Here is a 20,919-nt window from a genome sequence, read left to right as displayed (position 1 = left end):
AAAAATGGAAATAAAGATAAGAAGGAAGATACGAAGAAGAAAAGAAGCAAATTAGAAATTTCAAACACGCATGGCAACTGTTCAAAAGTCAAGCCACCCTCAGATTCTCTGTTATTAGACCTTATAAATAGTATTTTAGAGAAAAAACGCTTGGTGGATTAGGTAGATTTGCCAAATTCCGTTCTGGAATATTTGGAAAGCACCTTGACAGACAGCGGTACCTTGAAGATGTTTTTATAATGACATAATGTTGTGTCGGTAAAGAATATTATGTCTGTAAAAACAATAAAAAAATAGAAGTATGTAGTTTTTGTGAAATATATTACCTTAATTGTAAAAGTCAATGTAATTTTGAAACGTACTTTTATTATCTGGAAGCCTCTCATTTTAAGGTAGATGACTACATTAAAATATCATTTTGCATTTTTTTGGTAAAAATATCAAATATAAAAATATTTTTACTCAATATTCTTAATTTTTGAATAAAACAGTTTAAATTCCGTTTCTAATTTTTGGGGGATGGAGGTAGGTAGGTCGCATTGATTTTTTATGTTTGTACAATGCATGTTTAATACTATTTTACATCTTTAAATGCTATTTTATTAAATTCACTACTTTCGTTGAATTCCCTTATAAAAAAACGTTGCAAATTAAAATGCAATTAATATTTTTATTAAATTTTGATTACTAGATTCCAATTATGCTCTGCATATTTTGAACAAGAGAGTAAAGAATTCTTTCATTTAAAAAGTAATCTACAGTTGTTTTAATGCTTCACAATGTGAAAAAACGTTGAAAATACCACGTTATTTATCAGTCGTTCCCCAATATGTAATGAATGGATAGAAAAAGAGCTTTTTTTAATAACATATTAATTAAACATATTTATTAAATTTTCTGCCAGATTTGGAATCATTTGATAAAATTTTAATTAGATGGTTTTTACTTTAACACTTTTTGACTGAAAAAAAAATTAGTTTTTTTTTCTTGGCAACTTGGAAGGCAAAGGTAGATTCCTTAACATCGAAGTTACTATCTGGCAATATAAATTACTGATCTTTGAAAGCGTCCGAATTTGGGCTAGAAAATCCCTTTTCAGCCCCTGACTTCTAAGATATTGCTGTTATCGAAAACCTTTAAATACAGAAGTCGTCGATCTTATTGAGTTACTAATTTGCCTAATAGTATTTATTTTTTCACTTAAGCTGATTTTCCGTTCGCGGCGCATTGATTTCAGAGGAGAGAGGAGATTGCTATGCATTGTTTGCGGTGACTGTTACAACAGCCAAAATCACCTCCAGCTACAACAGTGGCAACCCAGACAGTGTTTCTTAATGCACTGTGCAGAGTACATTGCTGTGCATGGACCTATGCAGCCGGAGGCCTATGCATGTCCCTGCACTGATGGCACGTTACCACCAACTGCATTTGCAATGAGCCAAAAAACATTGAAACGGACATTAGAAGAATGGAAGAAGGTTGAATGGCCAGACGAATCACGTTTTCTGATCGATTTCATCTCATGACGTGTATTAATACGTCGATTTCCAATGGACACCCTGGCTCCTGGATGCTCAGTTGGATGGAGACAAACTGGTGGCGGGGGTATTATCGTGTGGTCAATTTTTCATGGAGCACATTGGGAGCCATAATCCCCACAGAACAATCCCTGACGTTCCTGTGCTACGTGAACCTCGTTGCAGATCAGGTTGGCCCGTTCATCACAATAGTATTTCCGGTGGGGATAGTGTTTACCAACAGGTTGATGCACCATGTCATAACGGTCGAATCGTCAGGGAGTGGTTCGAGGAACATTCCAGTGACTTTCAAGCCATGTCTTCGCTTCCACATTCACCGACATTAATCCCATAGAGCATTTGTGGTCCCACCAGGAAAACGAAATTCGTACTACCACGCTACACCCTCGCAATGTGAGGGAATTGCAGGGCCAGTCTGTGAGCGCTTGATACCAGATACCTCAGAGTACCTATCAGCACCTTGTGGAGTCAATGCCTCTTCGTGTGTTGGGAGTTTTACGAGCTGAATGTGGTTCTACATGTTATTAAAAAGGTGGTCATAATGTAATGGCTCCTCATTGTATATAGTTTTCTTTCTTGATAAAAGTGTGGAAGTTTTATGTATTATTGAATGTTGATGTAATTAATGTTAATTTATTATTGTATTTTGTATTCTATCAAGAATAGGATGAATCACTAAATCACTGCAGTTACCGTATTTTTTGACCAGCCAGCATAAATATGTTTTTCGTCCAGTAAAATGGTAATGTATTATTGTTTTTGTATGTCCTTAACCCTTTCGCGAAGGGAGTGTCATATATGCATCACCAATGGTCGTCTCCCACAGCGTTGCATGCCACCCGTGCATTTCTGGAAATCAAACTTAAGGGAAGGTGATGCATATATGCATTCTGAACTGGAACAATTTTTAAGCGCCACTAGATGGCTCCTTGTGTCCATTACTTTTGACATAAATATAGTTTTAATATCCTCATATTCAGTCTTTGGTATTTTACTCATCAGCTATTGCAGGGGGGAGGTAAGATTAATGTAAATAAACAAAGCTGGGTTGTATAACGTTCCACTTGATAGATTCATTTGCGTTTCTAATCTTGCACCAAATGCTTTTTTTTATTGCTGTGTAACCGTAAGTAGTCTTTCTGGGTTTTACCGTCGGTTCTATTTATTTTGCTTCGATTCAAGATACATATATGTACTTATCTTTTTATTGTGGAAAGCCATGGTTTCGGTTTATTATGACAAGAAAACGCAATTTGTGCAGGAAGAATGTTCTCAAATTATGACTGAACTAATAATCTAAAAAGGTAGAAAAATGACGAGGTTTGGACTTTATTTTTTGTGATTTTTTTCAAAGTTAGGCTTAGCGACATAAAATCCCGTCCTGTGGGATGATTCCTTTCACGTACGCTCCGTCCCGTGCGTGAGTCTAGGATAGATGCCTCCCGTCCCGAAAGGGTTAAGAATAGGATGAATTACTAAATCATTGCTGTTACCACACTTTTTGATGAGCCGATATAAATCTATCTCTCGTTTCGTAAAATGTTAATGTGTTATTGTATTTTGTATGCCATTAAGAATAGAATGAATTACTAAATCAATGCTGGTTACCATATTTTTGACTAGCCAGCATAAATCTATTCCTTGTGCCATAAAATTTTGATGCGCTACTGTTATAACCCTCCTCTATTCTTATGCTGACCATCAAAAATAGAATAAATTACTAAATCATTGCAGTTACCTTTTTTTTTTTTTTTGATGAGCCAGCATAAGTCTGTCTCTTGTCCCATAAAATCCATCTAAAATAAAACTCTGTTTAATCTTAGAGTTAAATCAGAAGAAATCTATTCTAAAGAATAAAAGTATCTGAATGTATTTTCATGAAATAGCTGCAGCGGTGTCCCGTACAAGTTAAACAGAAATCTCTGTCAAACAGAAAGTGTTTCTTCCATTTCATTCTTCCCAAATCTCATATAACCCGTATCATTCGCCATGTGCGAGAAATGATGGATTTCCTCATCTTCATCCTCTTCCCTCTCCTGATCCGATTGGCTTCAACAAACGTTACAAAATTCCCCACCGTTTCCTTGCGTCTCTATTCCTTTCGGATAGTTTTTTTAAAAATGGCTTTTTCTTCAAGGAAAAAGGGGTGGGTGGATGGGAGGGCGAGATATCATATAGCAATCTACTTCTTTCCTGTCTCGGAGAATAATCGGAGCGAATGACTCCCAATCTGATTCGTTTGAGTCTTTCAACAACTGTATTATTCCGACCGATTCTATCGCTTTTCCGTCCGTGAAGGTAAGAAAGAGATTCTTGGCGATTTTTTTCATTTTATTTGTCCTTTCTTTTTATGCCGTTTCGCCAAGCAAACACGCATCAACCCTTCTTCCAACAAGGGAGAGGAATATAAGGAGAAAAATTGGACTCGCCCTGTTTCCGACACTTTGATGGATGGCGGAAATTTATGACGTTTGTTATTGATTGTAGGATTCTTTCCTCGCCAAATTTCGGAGATTTTTTTTTCGTCTTCCATTATTCTGTATCCTTTATGCAGTAGAGTAACCTGATTTCTACGGTTATGAATTTGCTGAATCGCTGTTGCAAGGCTAAACAATTGGACCTTTGTGCTTAACAAAAAGTGCTTCAATGGCGAGTGTAAAGGCAAAAATAACTCTTTTCTTGTGCCTTAGATACCTTAGAGTAGAGTTTAAACCACAAATGAATTAAACCATGTTTTCAATGTTTTATCAAAATACTGCTGAAAAATTCTGAAAATTTATCATGATTTCTGTATTTATTATAATTTATTCATATAATATATATAATCGGGAAAAATATAACTTCTTAATTTTAATGAATTTAGAGAGGCAGAAGTAATATTTTTATTTTGTCGTATACATATATATGTAATGATATTTTAATTCTAATTTCAATTTAACTCAATTCCAAAATTTTATCTTAATTTAGCCCATAGAAACTTCATTCTAAAAATATTCTCTTATTTCGAGATCCAATTTCACTTTCAGTTTAATTAATTCCTCTGTAAAACTAATGCACCATCAGTGCTACGTATCAAATGAAAGTGACACCTCCGTTGCCCTTGTCAAAGGTCAACATATGTATTCCATCGGCACGTGGCCGGAAATCCTATCTTATATAAGACTAGTGATCATTTGTTCGCGTCTTCTTCCCTTCTTTCTTACTTCTGCTTTTGTGCCGCGCCGCGTCTTCTTGTAAATAATCATGCTTGTCTCCCGAAAGAGAATAAAACGAAGTTAAAAATACAACGTCTCGTATATGTCTTCAAACCTGCTTTCTACTCAACCAAAATATGTTACATATATATTATAAAAACAATATAGTAATTGTCAAAAAATTCGTGTTCGAAATTTTCACCAAGCTCTACGTTTCGGACCTCCGTGAGTTCGAAAAACACATTTTTGGGAAATGCCCATCTGTTTTCCTGTAAGACAAAAATAACTCAGAAACGCTTTGAGCTAAACGTTTGAAATTTTGTATACGGTCTTTAAAACAAATTTGTAGATTTTTATTAAATTTCAGAGGAAGTCTGTCTCTTCAGCTATTTGCATATAAGTTAACACGGCAACCACAAAACGGAGAAAGACAGATAAAATTCGGTGCACGTATTTAACATTTATAGAATATAACAATCAAATTTTGTGTCCAATCAAATGGGACGGTTGACTGTCTGTCTGTCGGTTTCAGAAACATAGAAACGCAATAACCCTAAAACTCAATGAGTTAACTATATTAAATTTGATATGGAATTTTAGTGGCTGCAATTGTAACGTTTTTACAAATTTTTATTTCAATCGATTGAGAAAAACTTATCTAACACACGGATTCGATTTTCGGATGTTAATAATCGCATGCGAGGGATTCATCGCCAAGTAACTCGCCAATGTTGACACGATAGATTCAGTGAAGATGCTTAATTCATGCCAAATGTTAACATTTGATAATTATTGTACACCAATGCCATGCAAGGCCTTCTCTTGGATAAAACCTTTATTAGAGAGTAAGCGAGAACATGTGTTGAGACTATTTCCGCTGGTTAAGAAAAAAACATTCGAATTATTTCTTTTATTATTATCTTTATTTTTTATATATTTTTGTATATTTATTTACTTGATAAGGGACGGCAAAAGTAGGAAAGTGCTGAAATAAGTTAAATCAAATTGAAGTGAAGTGAATAATTTCGATTCTGATGTCATGATTTCGGAATTATCCATTAATGATTAATTATTTAAAGAAAATATATCCGTGTCTAATTTTAATGCTGTTGAAAATTAATAAGAAGTTGGGCCATCTTCTTTAAATACTCAATGGACAAATATGAAATTTTTTTCATTTTACTTAGCCATATTCTAGTAAAAAAATTGTTCAAAATGTGAAAATTCATCAAAATACCGATGTCAATTTTCTTACGATTATAATAATCCTTTATCGTATAGAGAAAGAATCCAAATCTACATCATGGTTACAGATTTTGCCATTCCTCGATACACTTTCTAATGCATACTACACTAATACATACTTTGTACATACTGATAAAATTTATCATGAAAAATTTTATTAGTAAAAAATAAATCGCTTGAATAACAACATATTAATCAAAGACAGGCAGAATGTCTACAAGTAGACAGATATTTCAAATGTGTTTGCTCAAAATATGGAAATTCATAAAAATGCCGATGTCAGTTTTCTTACGATTACAATATTCCTTCATCATATAGAGAATAAATTCTGAATCTACATCATGATTATCGATTTTATCATATCTCACCACTTTCCCCCTTTTTTCATGAAGAATCTCAATAGAAAAATAATAAATCGTTGGAAAATGACATATTAATCAACGATAGACGGAATGACCCACAAATAGACAGACTTACTTGAAATGTATTTGTTCAAAATGTGGAAATTCATCAAAATGACGATGTCAGTTTTCTTACCATTACAATATTCCTTTATAGTATGGAGCAAAAAATCCGAATCTGCATCAAGATTATAGATTTTATCATGTCTCGTCATCCCTCTCCCCCTTTTTTTTCATGAAAACGTTTCTAGAAAAATAATAAATCGCTTGGGTAATGACATCTTAAAGAATATTTAATGAAATACACACGATGCTTTTTTGGAACAAAATTTCTATTTCTTCGAATGTTATGCATGGTTGCAAAATCTTCCGAATACACCATCCATCATTCCGCTTTCGAAACGAATCAATCATGCCACTATATTTCGCTGAACCCTTTGTTGCCTGTCGGGAAATCAGTCCGCAAACAGTCTCGCAGAAAACTTTTCCAAAACAGACAAATACAAAACCCTTCCCTGACTTCCTGTAGGATTTCAATCGCCGAAACTATTTCCGCTCTCAGGAAAACCTTGACAGCAAACGAACGTATCAGTTCTGAATCTGGCCAACAATTCCTCCGAGTCCTTTCTTCGTTGAGAAAGGATTTAAACTGATTTCTTTGTGTTTCGGAAAGAATCTGAGAACTGAATTCGTTGTTTAAAAATATTTTAGAAAGGAATTAGTTCCAGTGTAGTTAGTTTATCAAATTAAAACCGAATAATCTGAGTTAAAAAACAGTAATCTAGATAGGATTATTCGTTGAATAATGTGGAAAAATGATTGTAGTGGAAAAGGGATTATAGTTTGATTAACAATTGAAATGTTCGAAGAAAATTGGAGGATATTTTAAGAAAATATAAATTTTCATGGATGTTAAACTCACTATTTAGATGCGATGGCTGCAAATTTCAAATATTTTTCAAAGAAAGTGAACTGATACTATACGTTGCACGATAATAATATAATAAAAATCTGTAAACGTAAAAATAAACATTCTAAAATGAGAAAAAACGCAGGATATAACAGCAAATGGACTGATTGCTAACCCCCTGGAAATCGCAGGATACGTAGCTGGAGGGTTAATTTAATTAGAGAAATATTTTTCATAACAAGAACAATTAACATGCAAGTTTAAAATAATAAAAATAATAGAAGTCTATAAAGCCCATCTTTATTACTTTCTTGTAAACTTAGTATACAGGATGTATAGCAATTGTCAAAAAATTGGAACTCGAGCTTTTGTCGAATCTCCACATTTTAGTTCTTCTGAGTTCGAAAAACACATTTTTGGAAAATGACCGTGTGTCTGTGGAAAATATAACTAAAAAAAGCTTTGAGATATATTGATGAAATTTTGTGCACGGTCCTTACACCAAATTTGCAGATTTTCACCAATTTTTGAGTAAAATCTATTCAGAGGAAGTCCGTCTATACGACTGTTCGAATATAAGTTAACACAATAAATACAAAACGAAGAGAGCTAGATAGAGAAAATTTGGTACAAAGACTTAACATCTACATTATAGACACCGGCCTAATTTTGATCTAAGTTCAACTCCGGGGTGACTGTTTGTCGGTCTGGACTTTTAGAAACATGTAAACGCGATAATTCAAAAAGGCAATTATTTAAATGAATCAAATTTGGTACAGAATTTTGTGACTACAAGAGTTTTATGTCAAATTTGGGTCTCACTGGGTTGAGAAAAACGTGCACAAACATAAATGCAGTTTTTAGATACTAAGATGATGATGGCAGGGATAAACTGCCAAATAACTCGCCAAGGATGCTACGATAATTTCACTAAAGATGCTAAATTCATGCCAAAATTAATTTATCGTAATTACTGTACACCTATGCCATGTAAGATGCCCTTTAACATAATTTATTAGGTAGTATGCAAGAACATTTTGGAGAGAGCACTTTTGTTTTGTTTTGCAAGAAAGACATTTTTAAAAAAAATAAATATCACAAGATACGAAAAAAAAAAGTAAAGACAGTGTGAGTTGTTTATTGAATTAAGCAAATGCTGAATCATTCACATTCAAACAAATTTATTTTTTCCAATGCAAGCAGCTATTAATATGTTTTATATTCCACATTTCTACTTAAACAATTCGACCGAATTTTGCGTTTTTATTATTTAAGACAAAAGAAATAATATTATCACCTTTCAAAATGCAAAAGCTATTAAATAAGCAATTGATTAGAAATTAACTGAAATTTTCCGTTTTCCTGCAAAAGTTTTTGTGTAAGTTATTATAGAAGAAATATTTATATTCCATAATAACATTTAAAATTTTACTTTTTTTTTTAATAATGCTAATTTTATTTCAGGGAAATCTTTGCTTCAGTTTTTGTTGGTTTTTATTGAAGTTCAAAATAAATAATTACATAGATGCAGACGATTTTTAAATGAGTATATTTACAGATACTTCGTTGCTAGGAAACGATGAGACTTCAAAATACTTGACTTTTTCTCGGATATCTGATACAATATTTTTTTAAAAAAATGAAAAAATGTTTATTATGTTTTAAAATAATTCTAAAGTTTATTTATTAGAAATGAAATAAAAGTTAATAGAAAGAACTTGCTTATTACAATGTTTTACATAATTCAAGCTTTTACATTAAAATACTTGACAGATGTGTTAGAATTCTAACATTTCCTAGGATTAATTATGTTTCCACTCTTTCTATTTTGTATGCGAAACACAATTAAAATATCGCTCTCAAATCGTAAGCACGATTTCAATGATGAATACACGTGATAAAGTTAATTTAATTCTCTTATCAATTGACTGCAAATTCATTAATAATATTAATCAAGACAAGATATTTTTAATATGTATAATATCGTTCAGATAAAAATGTATTTATTGTATTCAGAGATCTAATTGTTATTGTCAAAATTGTTTGAAAAAAAAATCTGAATATCACGAAGATATTAGTCAAATAATCGTCAAATTTTTCTTAGGAATAAATTCAAGGGTTATTAATGACTGCGAAAAGTGTGCCTTCACAACATAATAAAAAACTATCACTGTTCTGTTTAACAAAATAAAATACGAAATTAGCATATAAGAAAGTAAAAATTAATTAAAACTAAAAAAAAAAAAAAAAAAGCAAAAATTTAAGTGTTATGTCAAATGAATGTTTATAATATTCATTTTTCGGACCAAATTACAAGTTTATTTCAAAAGTTTAGAAACGAATTACCCTGATTTAATTTTCCAAAGATGTTTGACACACATTTATTACGAATTATGTATTTTTAAGTCTGTGCATACTTATGTGAGAATAGCAACATCAATTATATACACAAAAAAGGATGAAATTGATACTGGTATCACTAGCAATATCGAATTCAAGAAAACGTATTAGTAAATAGAAAATTAACTATCAAATAAAACTAAACAAACAAATAACAATTAAAAAATTAAAAAAAAGTAGTTCTTGTTAAATGACAGTTTGTAATATTTCAGAACAAATTACACGTTATTTCAAATGTTCACCGATTGATTACTGCATTAAAATTTTCAAAAGATTCTTGGCATAAATTTACTACGTGCTATGCATTTCCAACTCTGTTTATAAAGAAGCGAGAATGGCAACATCCATTATAACCAAACAAATCCCCAGTAAGATTTCTCCCCTTATTTATTTTTGAACCCCCCCCCCCTACTTATGAAAACCTGAGCTGCTACTTTCAACAACAAACTCTCTATATATCTCACAATGTACGGCGATGGAAGAAAAATAGATGTTCAGGTTACCAAAACAGTCCTCAGTTATGATAACCTCTACACCCTAAAGCATAACTCAACGTAATCGTACTCCCTAAGACCTTGGGAATAAGAACCGCCGCACTCTTTTATAGATGAGAGCCGTTTGGAAAGGGGAAAAATTTTCGTAGACTCAGACACTATCGCTAGAGTTAAGAAAATATGGCATCTACCGAAGAATACTTCATTTTGAAAAGGCTTCCATTTAAAATGCGCCGTATTTTTCAGCCAACGTTATCTTGGGGCAACTAGGAATTTTTATTTTATTTTAAAAGAAAAGTAAGCTGGTATGCGTAAAAATGGAATTCGTAGAAAATTATACGACCTTTTTCTTAAAGAAAGTGTGTCTGCAGTTTTTAGTAGTTCAGAATAAAAAATAAATTACTGTAAAAAAAAGCACGATAACTAAGAATAAGCAAATAAATAAATAAATTTCTGTTGCAATAACAGCAAACGATTTGCTTGGAAATCGCTAAGTAAATAAAATAAAATAAAATTCTGTAGAAATAACAGCAAACGATTTTTTTTGCGATATTTTCTTCGTCGAATTGGAGTTTCTAAGAATTTCAAATAGGTTTTTGTTCAAGCATTGTTTGAAAATTACACAGTTGGGTGTCTTTGAGAAATATCAATATGCTTATAACTTACAGCATTCAAAGTACCAGTTCCCTTAAAAAAATTAGTTGTTGAAGAATTCATGTATAATTTAGATATGGAACTTGGAAAATAGTTTTCATAAAGTTTGCTTTCAATATTTTTATTGAAAAAAAATTGTTCTGTAAACTTTTTCTAATTTATTCACGGTGTTCTAAACTTTTGGATGCAAGTTACAAATATTTTACTGGAAGAAAATTTTGAAAAGAATGATTTCACCCGTCATTTATTTATTGCTCAATCAGAATAATTCAAACGTAAAATCAGGAGTTAAATTTTATTTTATTCCTCAATTTTTAAAAAAATCGTATTTAAGCATTTAAAAAAATGTATGAATAAGAATATTTGTATTAGAATATAATATATATATATATTATTCTTATTGCTTTAATTTTTATATCAAATAGTTTCAAATATATATAATTTTAACACGAAAATATAACAAGGCAAATTACGTGTTCACAACAGTAATTACAAACAAGAGGGAATTGAAAATTGTCTTGATAAAGTTGCTTTGAAAATGCTTCTTTTCAGATAAAAGAAGATTATGTTATGCTTTTAATGTCAAAAGTAAATTTAGATATAATGTTTCAAAATTGGAAAGAAAAAAAAGGAATATTCAAATTATCAAAAACAATATTTAAAAAAAAACGAATTATTTTAAGAAACAGCTTTTAAGATGTTTATCTTAAATGAACAAAACCTTTTTATGAAACGATCATGCCTATAGACTGCCATATTGTATATAAATTGCAATATATTATTATGCGTTATCTACGATAAAAATATTGCCTGAAACCTTCTTCCGGAAAAATCGTTAGACATAGAGTTCACAAATTGAATTTATATTTACTTTTTGGATAAAAAATGTTGATTAAAAAAAAAGGGATTTTCAAAATTTACAAATTTTTCCTCAATAATTTCGCAGAGCATTATTGTAGAAATCTCTTTGTTCGCCCAAAAGAAATTAAAAAATAAGATGAACTATTCAGTGACACCATTTTTATTTTTCCTTAATTTTTATAATTTTTAAAAAATACAATTTTAATTGCATTTTACAGTTTTGCTTTTCATTTTTTAATTGGCGTATATTCATGAGTTCTGCGAGGAATATTCTTACTCCAAATATCACGGAAAGTTTATCGAAAATCCACGCTTGGATTGTGAGGTGAAAAATCCAATACGCTCAGTAACAAATAATAAAGCTTTATTCTAAGTGAAAACAGTTGGATTTGCAGTAAGCTTAGGCATAAGCAGCTGATCGGTAATAAATATCCGTAATATCACAAAGCGGTCAGAAAGAATCCACAGGAAAGAGACTTCGCTCAACTATTTAAGTCACTTGAATCGTCTGCTACTTTCAAATATTACTCCCTTCATTTGAACTCAGTTGTCTACTCACTATTGACTCAATACTCTGCTGAATTTCAGCTGTGCTTCTCGAATTTTTTATAGATAAATCACAGAAGTTTCTAGAATAAAAGACTTAACTCAAATCCTAATGGAGTTTTTGTCAAGATTTTTGTAACTTCTATAATCTTCGATTTTGCCCCAAAAATCTCCAAGTTTTTTTTGTTTTTTTTTTGGTGAGGCTGCTATCAATGACTCGGCATGACATGTTTTAAATGTTTCTTGAGCGAAAAAAAAAATGAATAAAGCTATAAATTCAATTTATCAGCATCTTTAAAAATATTCTACCGGGCATTTAAAAAAAAATGAATGTAGTTCTGTTCTATTTCTAAAAAAGCACTTCTGCTTTATTTCAATAATTCAAGTTAACATTTAGTTTTTACCGTGCCTCTTAAAATTTATTAAAAGGGACTTTAATTCTCCGATATTGGTTTGATTGCTAAAATAATATTTAGAGCTCTAAAAAATTGCTGATATCAGGAAAAGTGTTAAGAAATATACTATTTCAAGTACACAAAACTTTTAGGCTCGTTCCAGCCGCCTTTTTTTTCTACAATTTCCATCCATTGAAAATTCTCTCTGTAATTCCTCAAATAGTTATAACTCGGATTAAATTTTCATTTAAAGAAATACGCTTCTAAGTTAAAATGAACTGAATTGTGAACAATGTCTGAAAACTTCTTGAAAAGGTGCGCAAGATATTCTACCGCACTAATGAATCTTATAATCAGTATACGTGCATGTATTTATGAAAGATGCAAATCAAAACACGATTTGTATTTTATATAGATTTAACCAGGATACCACATGAATAGTGTAATAATGAATAAATTTAAATAAATAGCACCTGAAAGATCATAGTGAAACTTTTTTTGGCTCGTAAATTATTTGATCTCGTCTCCTCATAATCCGAATATAAGTTCTTGAAATCTGGAGATATTTTTTTAAAAGTCGCCAAATTTTTGACATTTGGCGAGAAACGGAAGGTTCTAGAAACAGTGACCAGATTTTTGATATCTTGAATATTAAGGAAGATGCAGCGTCAGTTCTAGAATATTCCATGCTTGGCTATGTAGAAATGTCGCCAACGTTATATAAAACAAATCGCAGCGAAAGCTTTATTAGATCAGATAAATGCGATATGGCGAATTTTGGCAAGAAATGAAAGATTGTGGAAGCATATTTCTTTTATTTATATTGCCTGAAATAAATAAATTAGAGGACTTTGAGATCTTATATCTCGATCAGATATAGACATTCTAACCACTGGTTCCGAAACCTTCCATTTTTCGCCAAAAGTCGCCAAACGGTGATTTTTCTTAAAATGTCATCAGGCTTGAAGCCCTTAAATTTCGATAACGCAGAGACAAGGGCAAATAACTTATGCGTCAGAAAAAATGTTTCACTATGGTCTTTCCGTTGCTTCTTATTTAGATTTTTTTTTCATTATTATAATAAGATATGATTTCATGGTTAGAATATAAATTTATTATTTAGGAGGATCTAAAGAAGATAAAAACAAAACAAAAAAGAACATTTTATGTGTTTTATAATAGGAATGCATGCATGTGTTAATATTTATTGCAGTAGCCTCCCATATAAATTTTAATAATAAATAACAAAATCTGGTACAAAATCGTTTGTCGCCATTGTATATTATCTCCTCATATTATATATCTGAAGTAATAATTTAAAAAAATTTAAAAATTATATTAAAATTTTATAAAAATACAATTTAATTAATACTGGTTTTTTATTTTGATTATTGTTTAAGTAATTATAATAAATGTTAAAATAAAAATTTATTATTGAAAATTTAAAAAAATATTAAAATTAATGAATTTTGAAATCAACTCTTTTTTGCGAATTCGTCACAAAGCAGCGCTATTGCATTAGTCTATATTTAATTCAATTATTTTAAAATTTGACATTTAAGTTCAGAAAAATATGAAAATATATTTTTATTCAGCTAAAGATTTTATTATTTGAGCTTAAAATTTCATAAATCTAGAAAATCAGAAAATAAATGGAAATTTTTGTTACAAAATTCCATTTTTTACATACGAGCAAAACGGAAATTAAAATATTTTAAAGAATGAAATCTCGTTACATTTAGTGAATTTCTAAATTATTACAGAGAAAAGAAATATTCATTAAATGCTGTTCTAAAACATTTTTAGAACAATTTTCCCACAAACGATAACAAGGGAAAATGGGTAAAAAAAAATTAATCCACTAGATTTAATATATCGTTTGATTCGAAGCTGTAAATTATAATTTAAATATTTTTCATTTTTATACATAAAAAGCACTAGAACAAGAAAAATATTAATTTTAATCGAGGCAATAATAAAAAAAAGTTTTTTAGAATATTATCATCAAACCCCAAACACAGCAATTTGCCATAATGTCGACTTCAATACTTTACAGAAACTAAGCATTGGTCAACTCAAAACGTTCAATTACCGAGCCTTATTTATGACATAATACTGATAATTCCATCTAATCTTTAATTTCCGTCCAACTTACAGTTCAAGAAGTCCTGATACTAACATTGCTCGGTGCCAGATGTGTACATTCCGTATTTACTTTAGAACTCCCAATATCGTCTGCTGTGGTGTATTATTTACTATGAATAATGGAAAAGACTCCATTTTATGTCAAATGAATTGGAACTCCTACCAGTAACGATGAACATACGCAATAGAGAAAGGATTATATAATAACGAAGGTAAGACAACATATATCTGTTGATTCCACATATGATATTGCGTGATTTGTGTATTATATGCAGAAACATATATTGAAAGGCAGCGTGTGCCTGCTAATTAGAGAATATTAATCTTCGATGATGGCTTCCAATTGTGTTTTATATGAAATATCATTGTATAATCAATAAAGATATTATTACTTCAAGGGCTAATATTTGAATCTCAGATTGTTTAGATAGTAAGTTTCCGGACAGCACTGAAGGAAAAAAAAATATTTTTCAATTTACGATTTTTTATTGTAAAAATGTACTTAAATTGAACTGAATGCTATTTTTTAATTAGATTAATTTATTTCTTGGATTATGAAACATCTAGAATTCTTTTCAATTGTGTATTAGCGGCGCCAACATATTATTTTAATGTTATCGCTTGATTTTACCTTGATTTTGGTTCCATTTTCAAGCCGCCATATGGAATTAAATCTGAGGATTTCTCTTTCTATTATTTTATAATAAATTGTTATAAAGAATTATACAATATTTTGTAGACTACAACATACAAATAATAAAATAGTTTTTAAAATCCAATTGTAATAAAAAGTACAATTTTTTAATAAAATGTTTCTTGGTGTAAATATCGAAAGCGTGTATGGCGCTGAAATCAATACGATAAGAAAAATAAAATACTGTTATTTTCATTATTCTGAGACTACCACTTTTCGACGATTCTATGTCATTAAGGGGAGAGACGCGGAAGGATGAGCGCATTTCCGGAATTCTTCGTCATTCTTTGACCTTGATTTTTGCGCTATTAAATACTTTTTTGTTCGGTTTTTTTTCCCACGTGTATGTGAATATTGTGTCGTTTCTGGCTGTATTATCTTAATTCAGTCTGCGAGGAATCCGAGTTTAATGTTAAATATAAACATCCCCTCCTTTCATCTTCTCTCTCACTAGTATTTTGACGAATTAAACCCATATTCATGCATGCGCAAAAGCGCAGAGGGATTTTAGAAGCCGCTGTCAAATTATATAATGAATTGTAAAAACTTCATTCAATAATTTATATCATATTGGAATGACGTAAGTCAACTCCCCCCCCCCCCATCAATTGTAACAGGGAATCTGATAAATGCACATGCTCACTAAGAAAATCGTTGCATACAGTTAAATTAGTATACTAGCGAGAATGAGTGCATTTACAGATAAAAAAAACCATTAATAAATAAAGAGAGATTCTAATGCATATTTACTTCTACATGTTTATATGTTCGTAATTTTTGCATTTAAATTTAATATTTTTAAAAAAAGCTCATCTTATATTACTCATTTATTTGTATGACACTGTATTCGTTTTGTATTATAACATGCGAAGAAAAAATCTTGATAGTTCTTGAGAATTTACTGAATTCAACATTTTTTTAACCCTTTAAAGGGCCATTTTTTGCTAGTCATATTATGTTAAAATATTTTTAGGCTTGAAATTAGAATTAGAAAAGGGATTCATTTAGCTTATTAGATAAATTTAATTTGATTCATTAATTTGGTTAATTAATAATTAAGTAACAAATCAAGACACATCATTTTGTCTGAGATAAAGAATTGAAGCATCTAAGTTTCTGACTTACTAAAAAAATTTGTCAGAACTTACGCCAACCTACATAATTTCATACAAAGATTCATAAATTTGGTGGGAAGCATACTTCCCACGGCCTTAGAAAGGGTTAATGAATTTGAAAGCTCTGGGCTAAAGTAATATGGCGCCTCATTATTTGAGCTTCGTATATCAACGGAAATAATTAAAAACCAACTTTTTTTAGTAACAGTGCATATCTTTAATGGAATTGAAATACTAAGTAGTAAAGTAGAAACTTTATTCTAAAAACTAATTCTACCATACAATCCTACTGTTTTACTGTAGTACATGCTCATACATATACAATCTCTTAAACAATACAGATACTATTTGTCATCCTATAACAGTAGTTGACAGGTTTTTATTCATAACCGATTTTACTGTGTCAAGTACGAACTGATACTGGTAATTGATTGTACCTGATACAGGAGGTAACAAATGTGATTTAAATAACAGATATGAATATGATTCCAATTAGTATTTTGCTTATATTGGCATGTCATTGATGATATGTTGGTAGCCTTGATTTTAACAGTGATTGAAGGGTGGATGAAAAGAGGAAAGGAAGAATTCTTTGATATAATTAGTGCAGAGGAAGAAGGGGATTATTCAATAGTATGTGCCCCGTCGCTAAGGAGGGAGGTGAAGAAAGCTATATAGAGATAATACTGTGGTGCCAGGTACCTCACTTTCAGCCCTTCAGCAGTACCTCTGGCGGAGGGAACGAGAGTTGCTGTCAGTTGACGCCAAGACATGGCGAGGTAAAGACTAGCTATAACGGCGTGTTGTTTAAAAGACGATTTTTTATGTTAGCTTTGAACCTGATAATCGTAGTCTCATTCTGCAAATTTGTCATCTTCAATTTGTGCATCATTATTACCATTATATTGTCAATCATTAAGTTCTCAAATTTCAGCTGACTGGAACTTATTATTGCTTGGCCATCACACCCCACAACACTTTGCATAAAATTGATATTGTATCATCCGATCGAAAACAAATGAGATCAAGAAGACTACCAATAAAAAAATCCTTCATTCCAAGTACCTGATACTTTTAGTCTATACCAGTTTTGTGTACCTAATATTTGGGCGTACCTGATATAAAGTATTAGATTGATAAAATACCACTAAACCCATGTAGTTAAATTTAAATATTTCGTATTTATGCCCGAGAAAAAAAAAACAGTCAATGAGACGATGTTTCAGAGGTCAATCAATTAATTTGCATATCTTGCATGATATTCTCTTAAATAACACCTCATAATACTTGATTCATTATTATGATACTGCTGGTAACTAAAGGCAGGTATCATTGATAATGCATGCAACTTGCAATGCTCGCATATTTTTATATTTTGTCTTTGAATGTCTCAGTACAAATATTAATGTAACCTGTTCATGAAACGTTGCAAAATTTATCACTATAGAGTACTGATCCTATTTTTATTTCCTTAATTCATTTAAAATCACATCATTTTTTTCAATATTGAAATAAAATCAATAGTAAATTATCAAGCGCCCTTGGATCAACAGATCCCTTGTGCTACAGCCCAAATATCCCATTGGATAAATTTATCCTACACGATTTCATAAACACAGATATGTAACATCTTGCTTTCAGTATTTCTTATGGAAAATAATACTTTGTGATTCTAGTATAACTTATTATGTGTACGGTATGTGCAAATATAATGCATCTCTTCTGCTCTCAAATATAATACTCTCTACGTTGATCTCTTAACTTTTCCTACTTTTATAATGTGACATCGTAAAAAATGCCCAGCGCCTAAAAATGGCGTTATCAACCTTATGATCTTATATGATTTTTTTTAAATTCTCCATATTTTCATTTCTTACGCATTAATTAGAAGTTGTATCTGCAGAGTTGCACCATTTTCTTGTTCAATCTATACATATTTGATTCGTTTATATTCCATTGTAAATTCATTATCCTTCGAAATTAAAACTAATCAATCGAAAAGAATTATTGCTCGTAATTCATTTCAATTTATAAATATCCAACAATTTTTTGAATTCATAGAAACGTATTAATAATAGTTCAATTAATTAAACATTCTGAAAACTTTGTTTCATATCTTCCATCAGACGATTCTTAAGTAATTTTAACTGATTTGCAGAAATATCCTCATATCTCATTTTGTAAGATTCACATGAACTATAGATTGATTTTATTTGAATATCATAAAAATACGTTCTGAAGACAGGGATTAACATTTTATGATTTTTAATATTTAATAAATAAACTGTGACTTACTCAAAACTTAGGACTGTCAAGTTTTCGGCTTTATAGAGTCTTGGTTGAAACAGCTGAAGCAACTGAAAAAAAAAAGAAATCAATGTGAATATAGAAAAAGTAATAAAAATAAATTTTTGAAAAGTAGACACATTATACTTCTTATAAAATGCACATGAATAATCTACAAGAAAAAGATTTCATGAATTATTTTGTAATAATAACAATTTATTTTGTATTTACAGGCATGAGTCTATCACAAATTGCACAGATCTATAGCCCGAGCCTATTGGTAAGTTCAATTTTATTTTAATTATCTCCTATTTTTTTGTAATTTTATATATCTCTTGATTGTTTATAAATTACTTGAAATTTTAAATAGTTGTTTCCTAACAGATGGCGCCGGACTGAAAGAATCAAAATTGGATTCTGATTACCTGAAAAATTAAACTGAATTGATTAACTGAAAAATAAGTTCTAAGAAAAAAAAGAATATAGTTTTGGGAAAAGGAACGCACGATTATATGAAGTGCTAAACTCTGTTGCGTCAAAAAACTAATGAAAATTCAATAACAAAAGTCTATCTATACGAATATAAACTACACAAACATGATTTTTTTAAAAAAAATTTGCATAGTATGACCTGAATGAGTTGACTCCAGACTTTGAAACTTTAAGTAGAAGAGTGCATTTGCTGGATGGCAGAAAATAATGAATCTAGAGTGAATTGAGGAGTAAAACTAACGTTATAATAAATACAACTATGTTGATGTACACACTTTAGATGATCAGATGGAAATTTTTTTTTTTGGCTTAGTTTGAATTAAATCTCTTAAGTCTGATTCTCACAAAATGTGGGGGATGATTTATTTAATAAGAGTTTTATATCATAGTGATATTTAAAAAATTAAGCGGTTTTGTAATTCATACCGAATGGCACATTGACTTTAGTAATGAAAAGCCGTTTGAATTTCATTGCATTATTGATATCGATTGTTGAAGATCTCTCAAAAAATATTAAATGTTTTTGAAGTCCAAGAAACACAAACATATCAATTAAAATAATTATTTTTTGATTTTCTGAAGGACCTAAATTAAAATATGTACTCCAATATTTTGGGTACATGCAATGGAAAAATCTCAAAAGTTTCGAAGAAATAAATAAAATATAAAAAACATAATAGAAAATAGAGCTCCAACTGTTCATTTTAAAGCTTATCTATACTATAGAACGGTACAGCAGTGCATAAGATACATCCAAACAAACATTTCTGTTTATATATTAGATATAATAACTGTACTATGCGTAAAATCATCGCGCAAGTGCAAGCAGTAAGTTGTCAAAGTTTTATTGCCATCGGATGAACGATACGGGTATAAAATACGAACAAACAAAAATGTACTTTTATGTATTAGATACTAGCAGTACCCGCCCAGATTTGCCCGTGGCATAAGTCTAAAGCTAATTTTTTTCTCTTAGATGTTAAGTCTAGCCTCCACCCGATATGACATGGGAATGTCATGCGGGATCAAAAAGATATTTAGAAATCATCAAAAATAACTACAAAACAATTTTTTATAGCACGTATTCAGGAATATTAAGGGCTAAGCTTTGATATACAGTCATTTGGCGCCTTGTGAGGTAGACAATTTTTCGGTGGCGCTTTGTTTGGGGTTACATGGCTGCCATTTTTTTATGTTACTCTATGCTACTATATTTCGATCTTTCCTGTTCATTTTTCTTACTTTTTTTTTTCCTGCTGCACATACTTCTGCTTACTTTCATTATTTTCGATCAAATTTTTTTGCATGCATTTCATTTTACTGCATTTATTGACTTTTTTTCTATATTTTCGTTAATTTGCCGCAGTGTTTCTCGGAACCTTTAGATTGGAAACGCTATTGCGCCACATTCAGCTACTTCGCTAAAATTTGGCGTTAAGTTATTTTTTGGCGAAAATGATTGTATATCAAAGCTGTTCGTAAATCTGAACAATATGGACAGAATATAGACATTGTTCCTATTGAAACCGAGGCATCATTTCTGTAATTC

The 20,919-nt window shown here is 30.6% G+C and overlaps 1 protein-coding gene across 1 annotated transcript in view; it reads right to left on the bottom strand.

Moving 5' to 3' along the window:
* The window catches only part of LOC129956574 (uncharacterized), a 634,064-nt gene that overhangs the window by 367,893 nt on the left and 245,252 nt on the right, over positions 1 to 20,919 (bottom strand). Inside the window, exon 5 of the mRNA XM_056068502.1 lies at positions 18,888 to 18,949. Coding sequence (XP_055924477.1) covers positions 18,888 to 18,949 — 62 coding nt within the window. The remainder of the gene's footprint in view (positions 1 to 18,887; positions 18,950 to 20,919) is intronic.

The sequence above is a fragment of the Argiope bruennichi genome, chromosome 11 (assembly GCF_947563725.1).
Source record: "Argiope bruennichi chromosome 11, qqArgBrue1.1, whole genome shotgun sequence".
NCBI lineage: Eukaryota > Metazoa > Arthropoda > Arachnida > Araneae > Araneidae > Argiope > Argiope bruennichi.
This window is presented reverse-complemented; position numbering and strand designations above follow the sequence as displayed.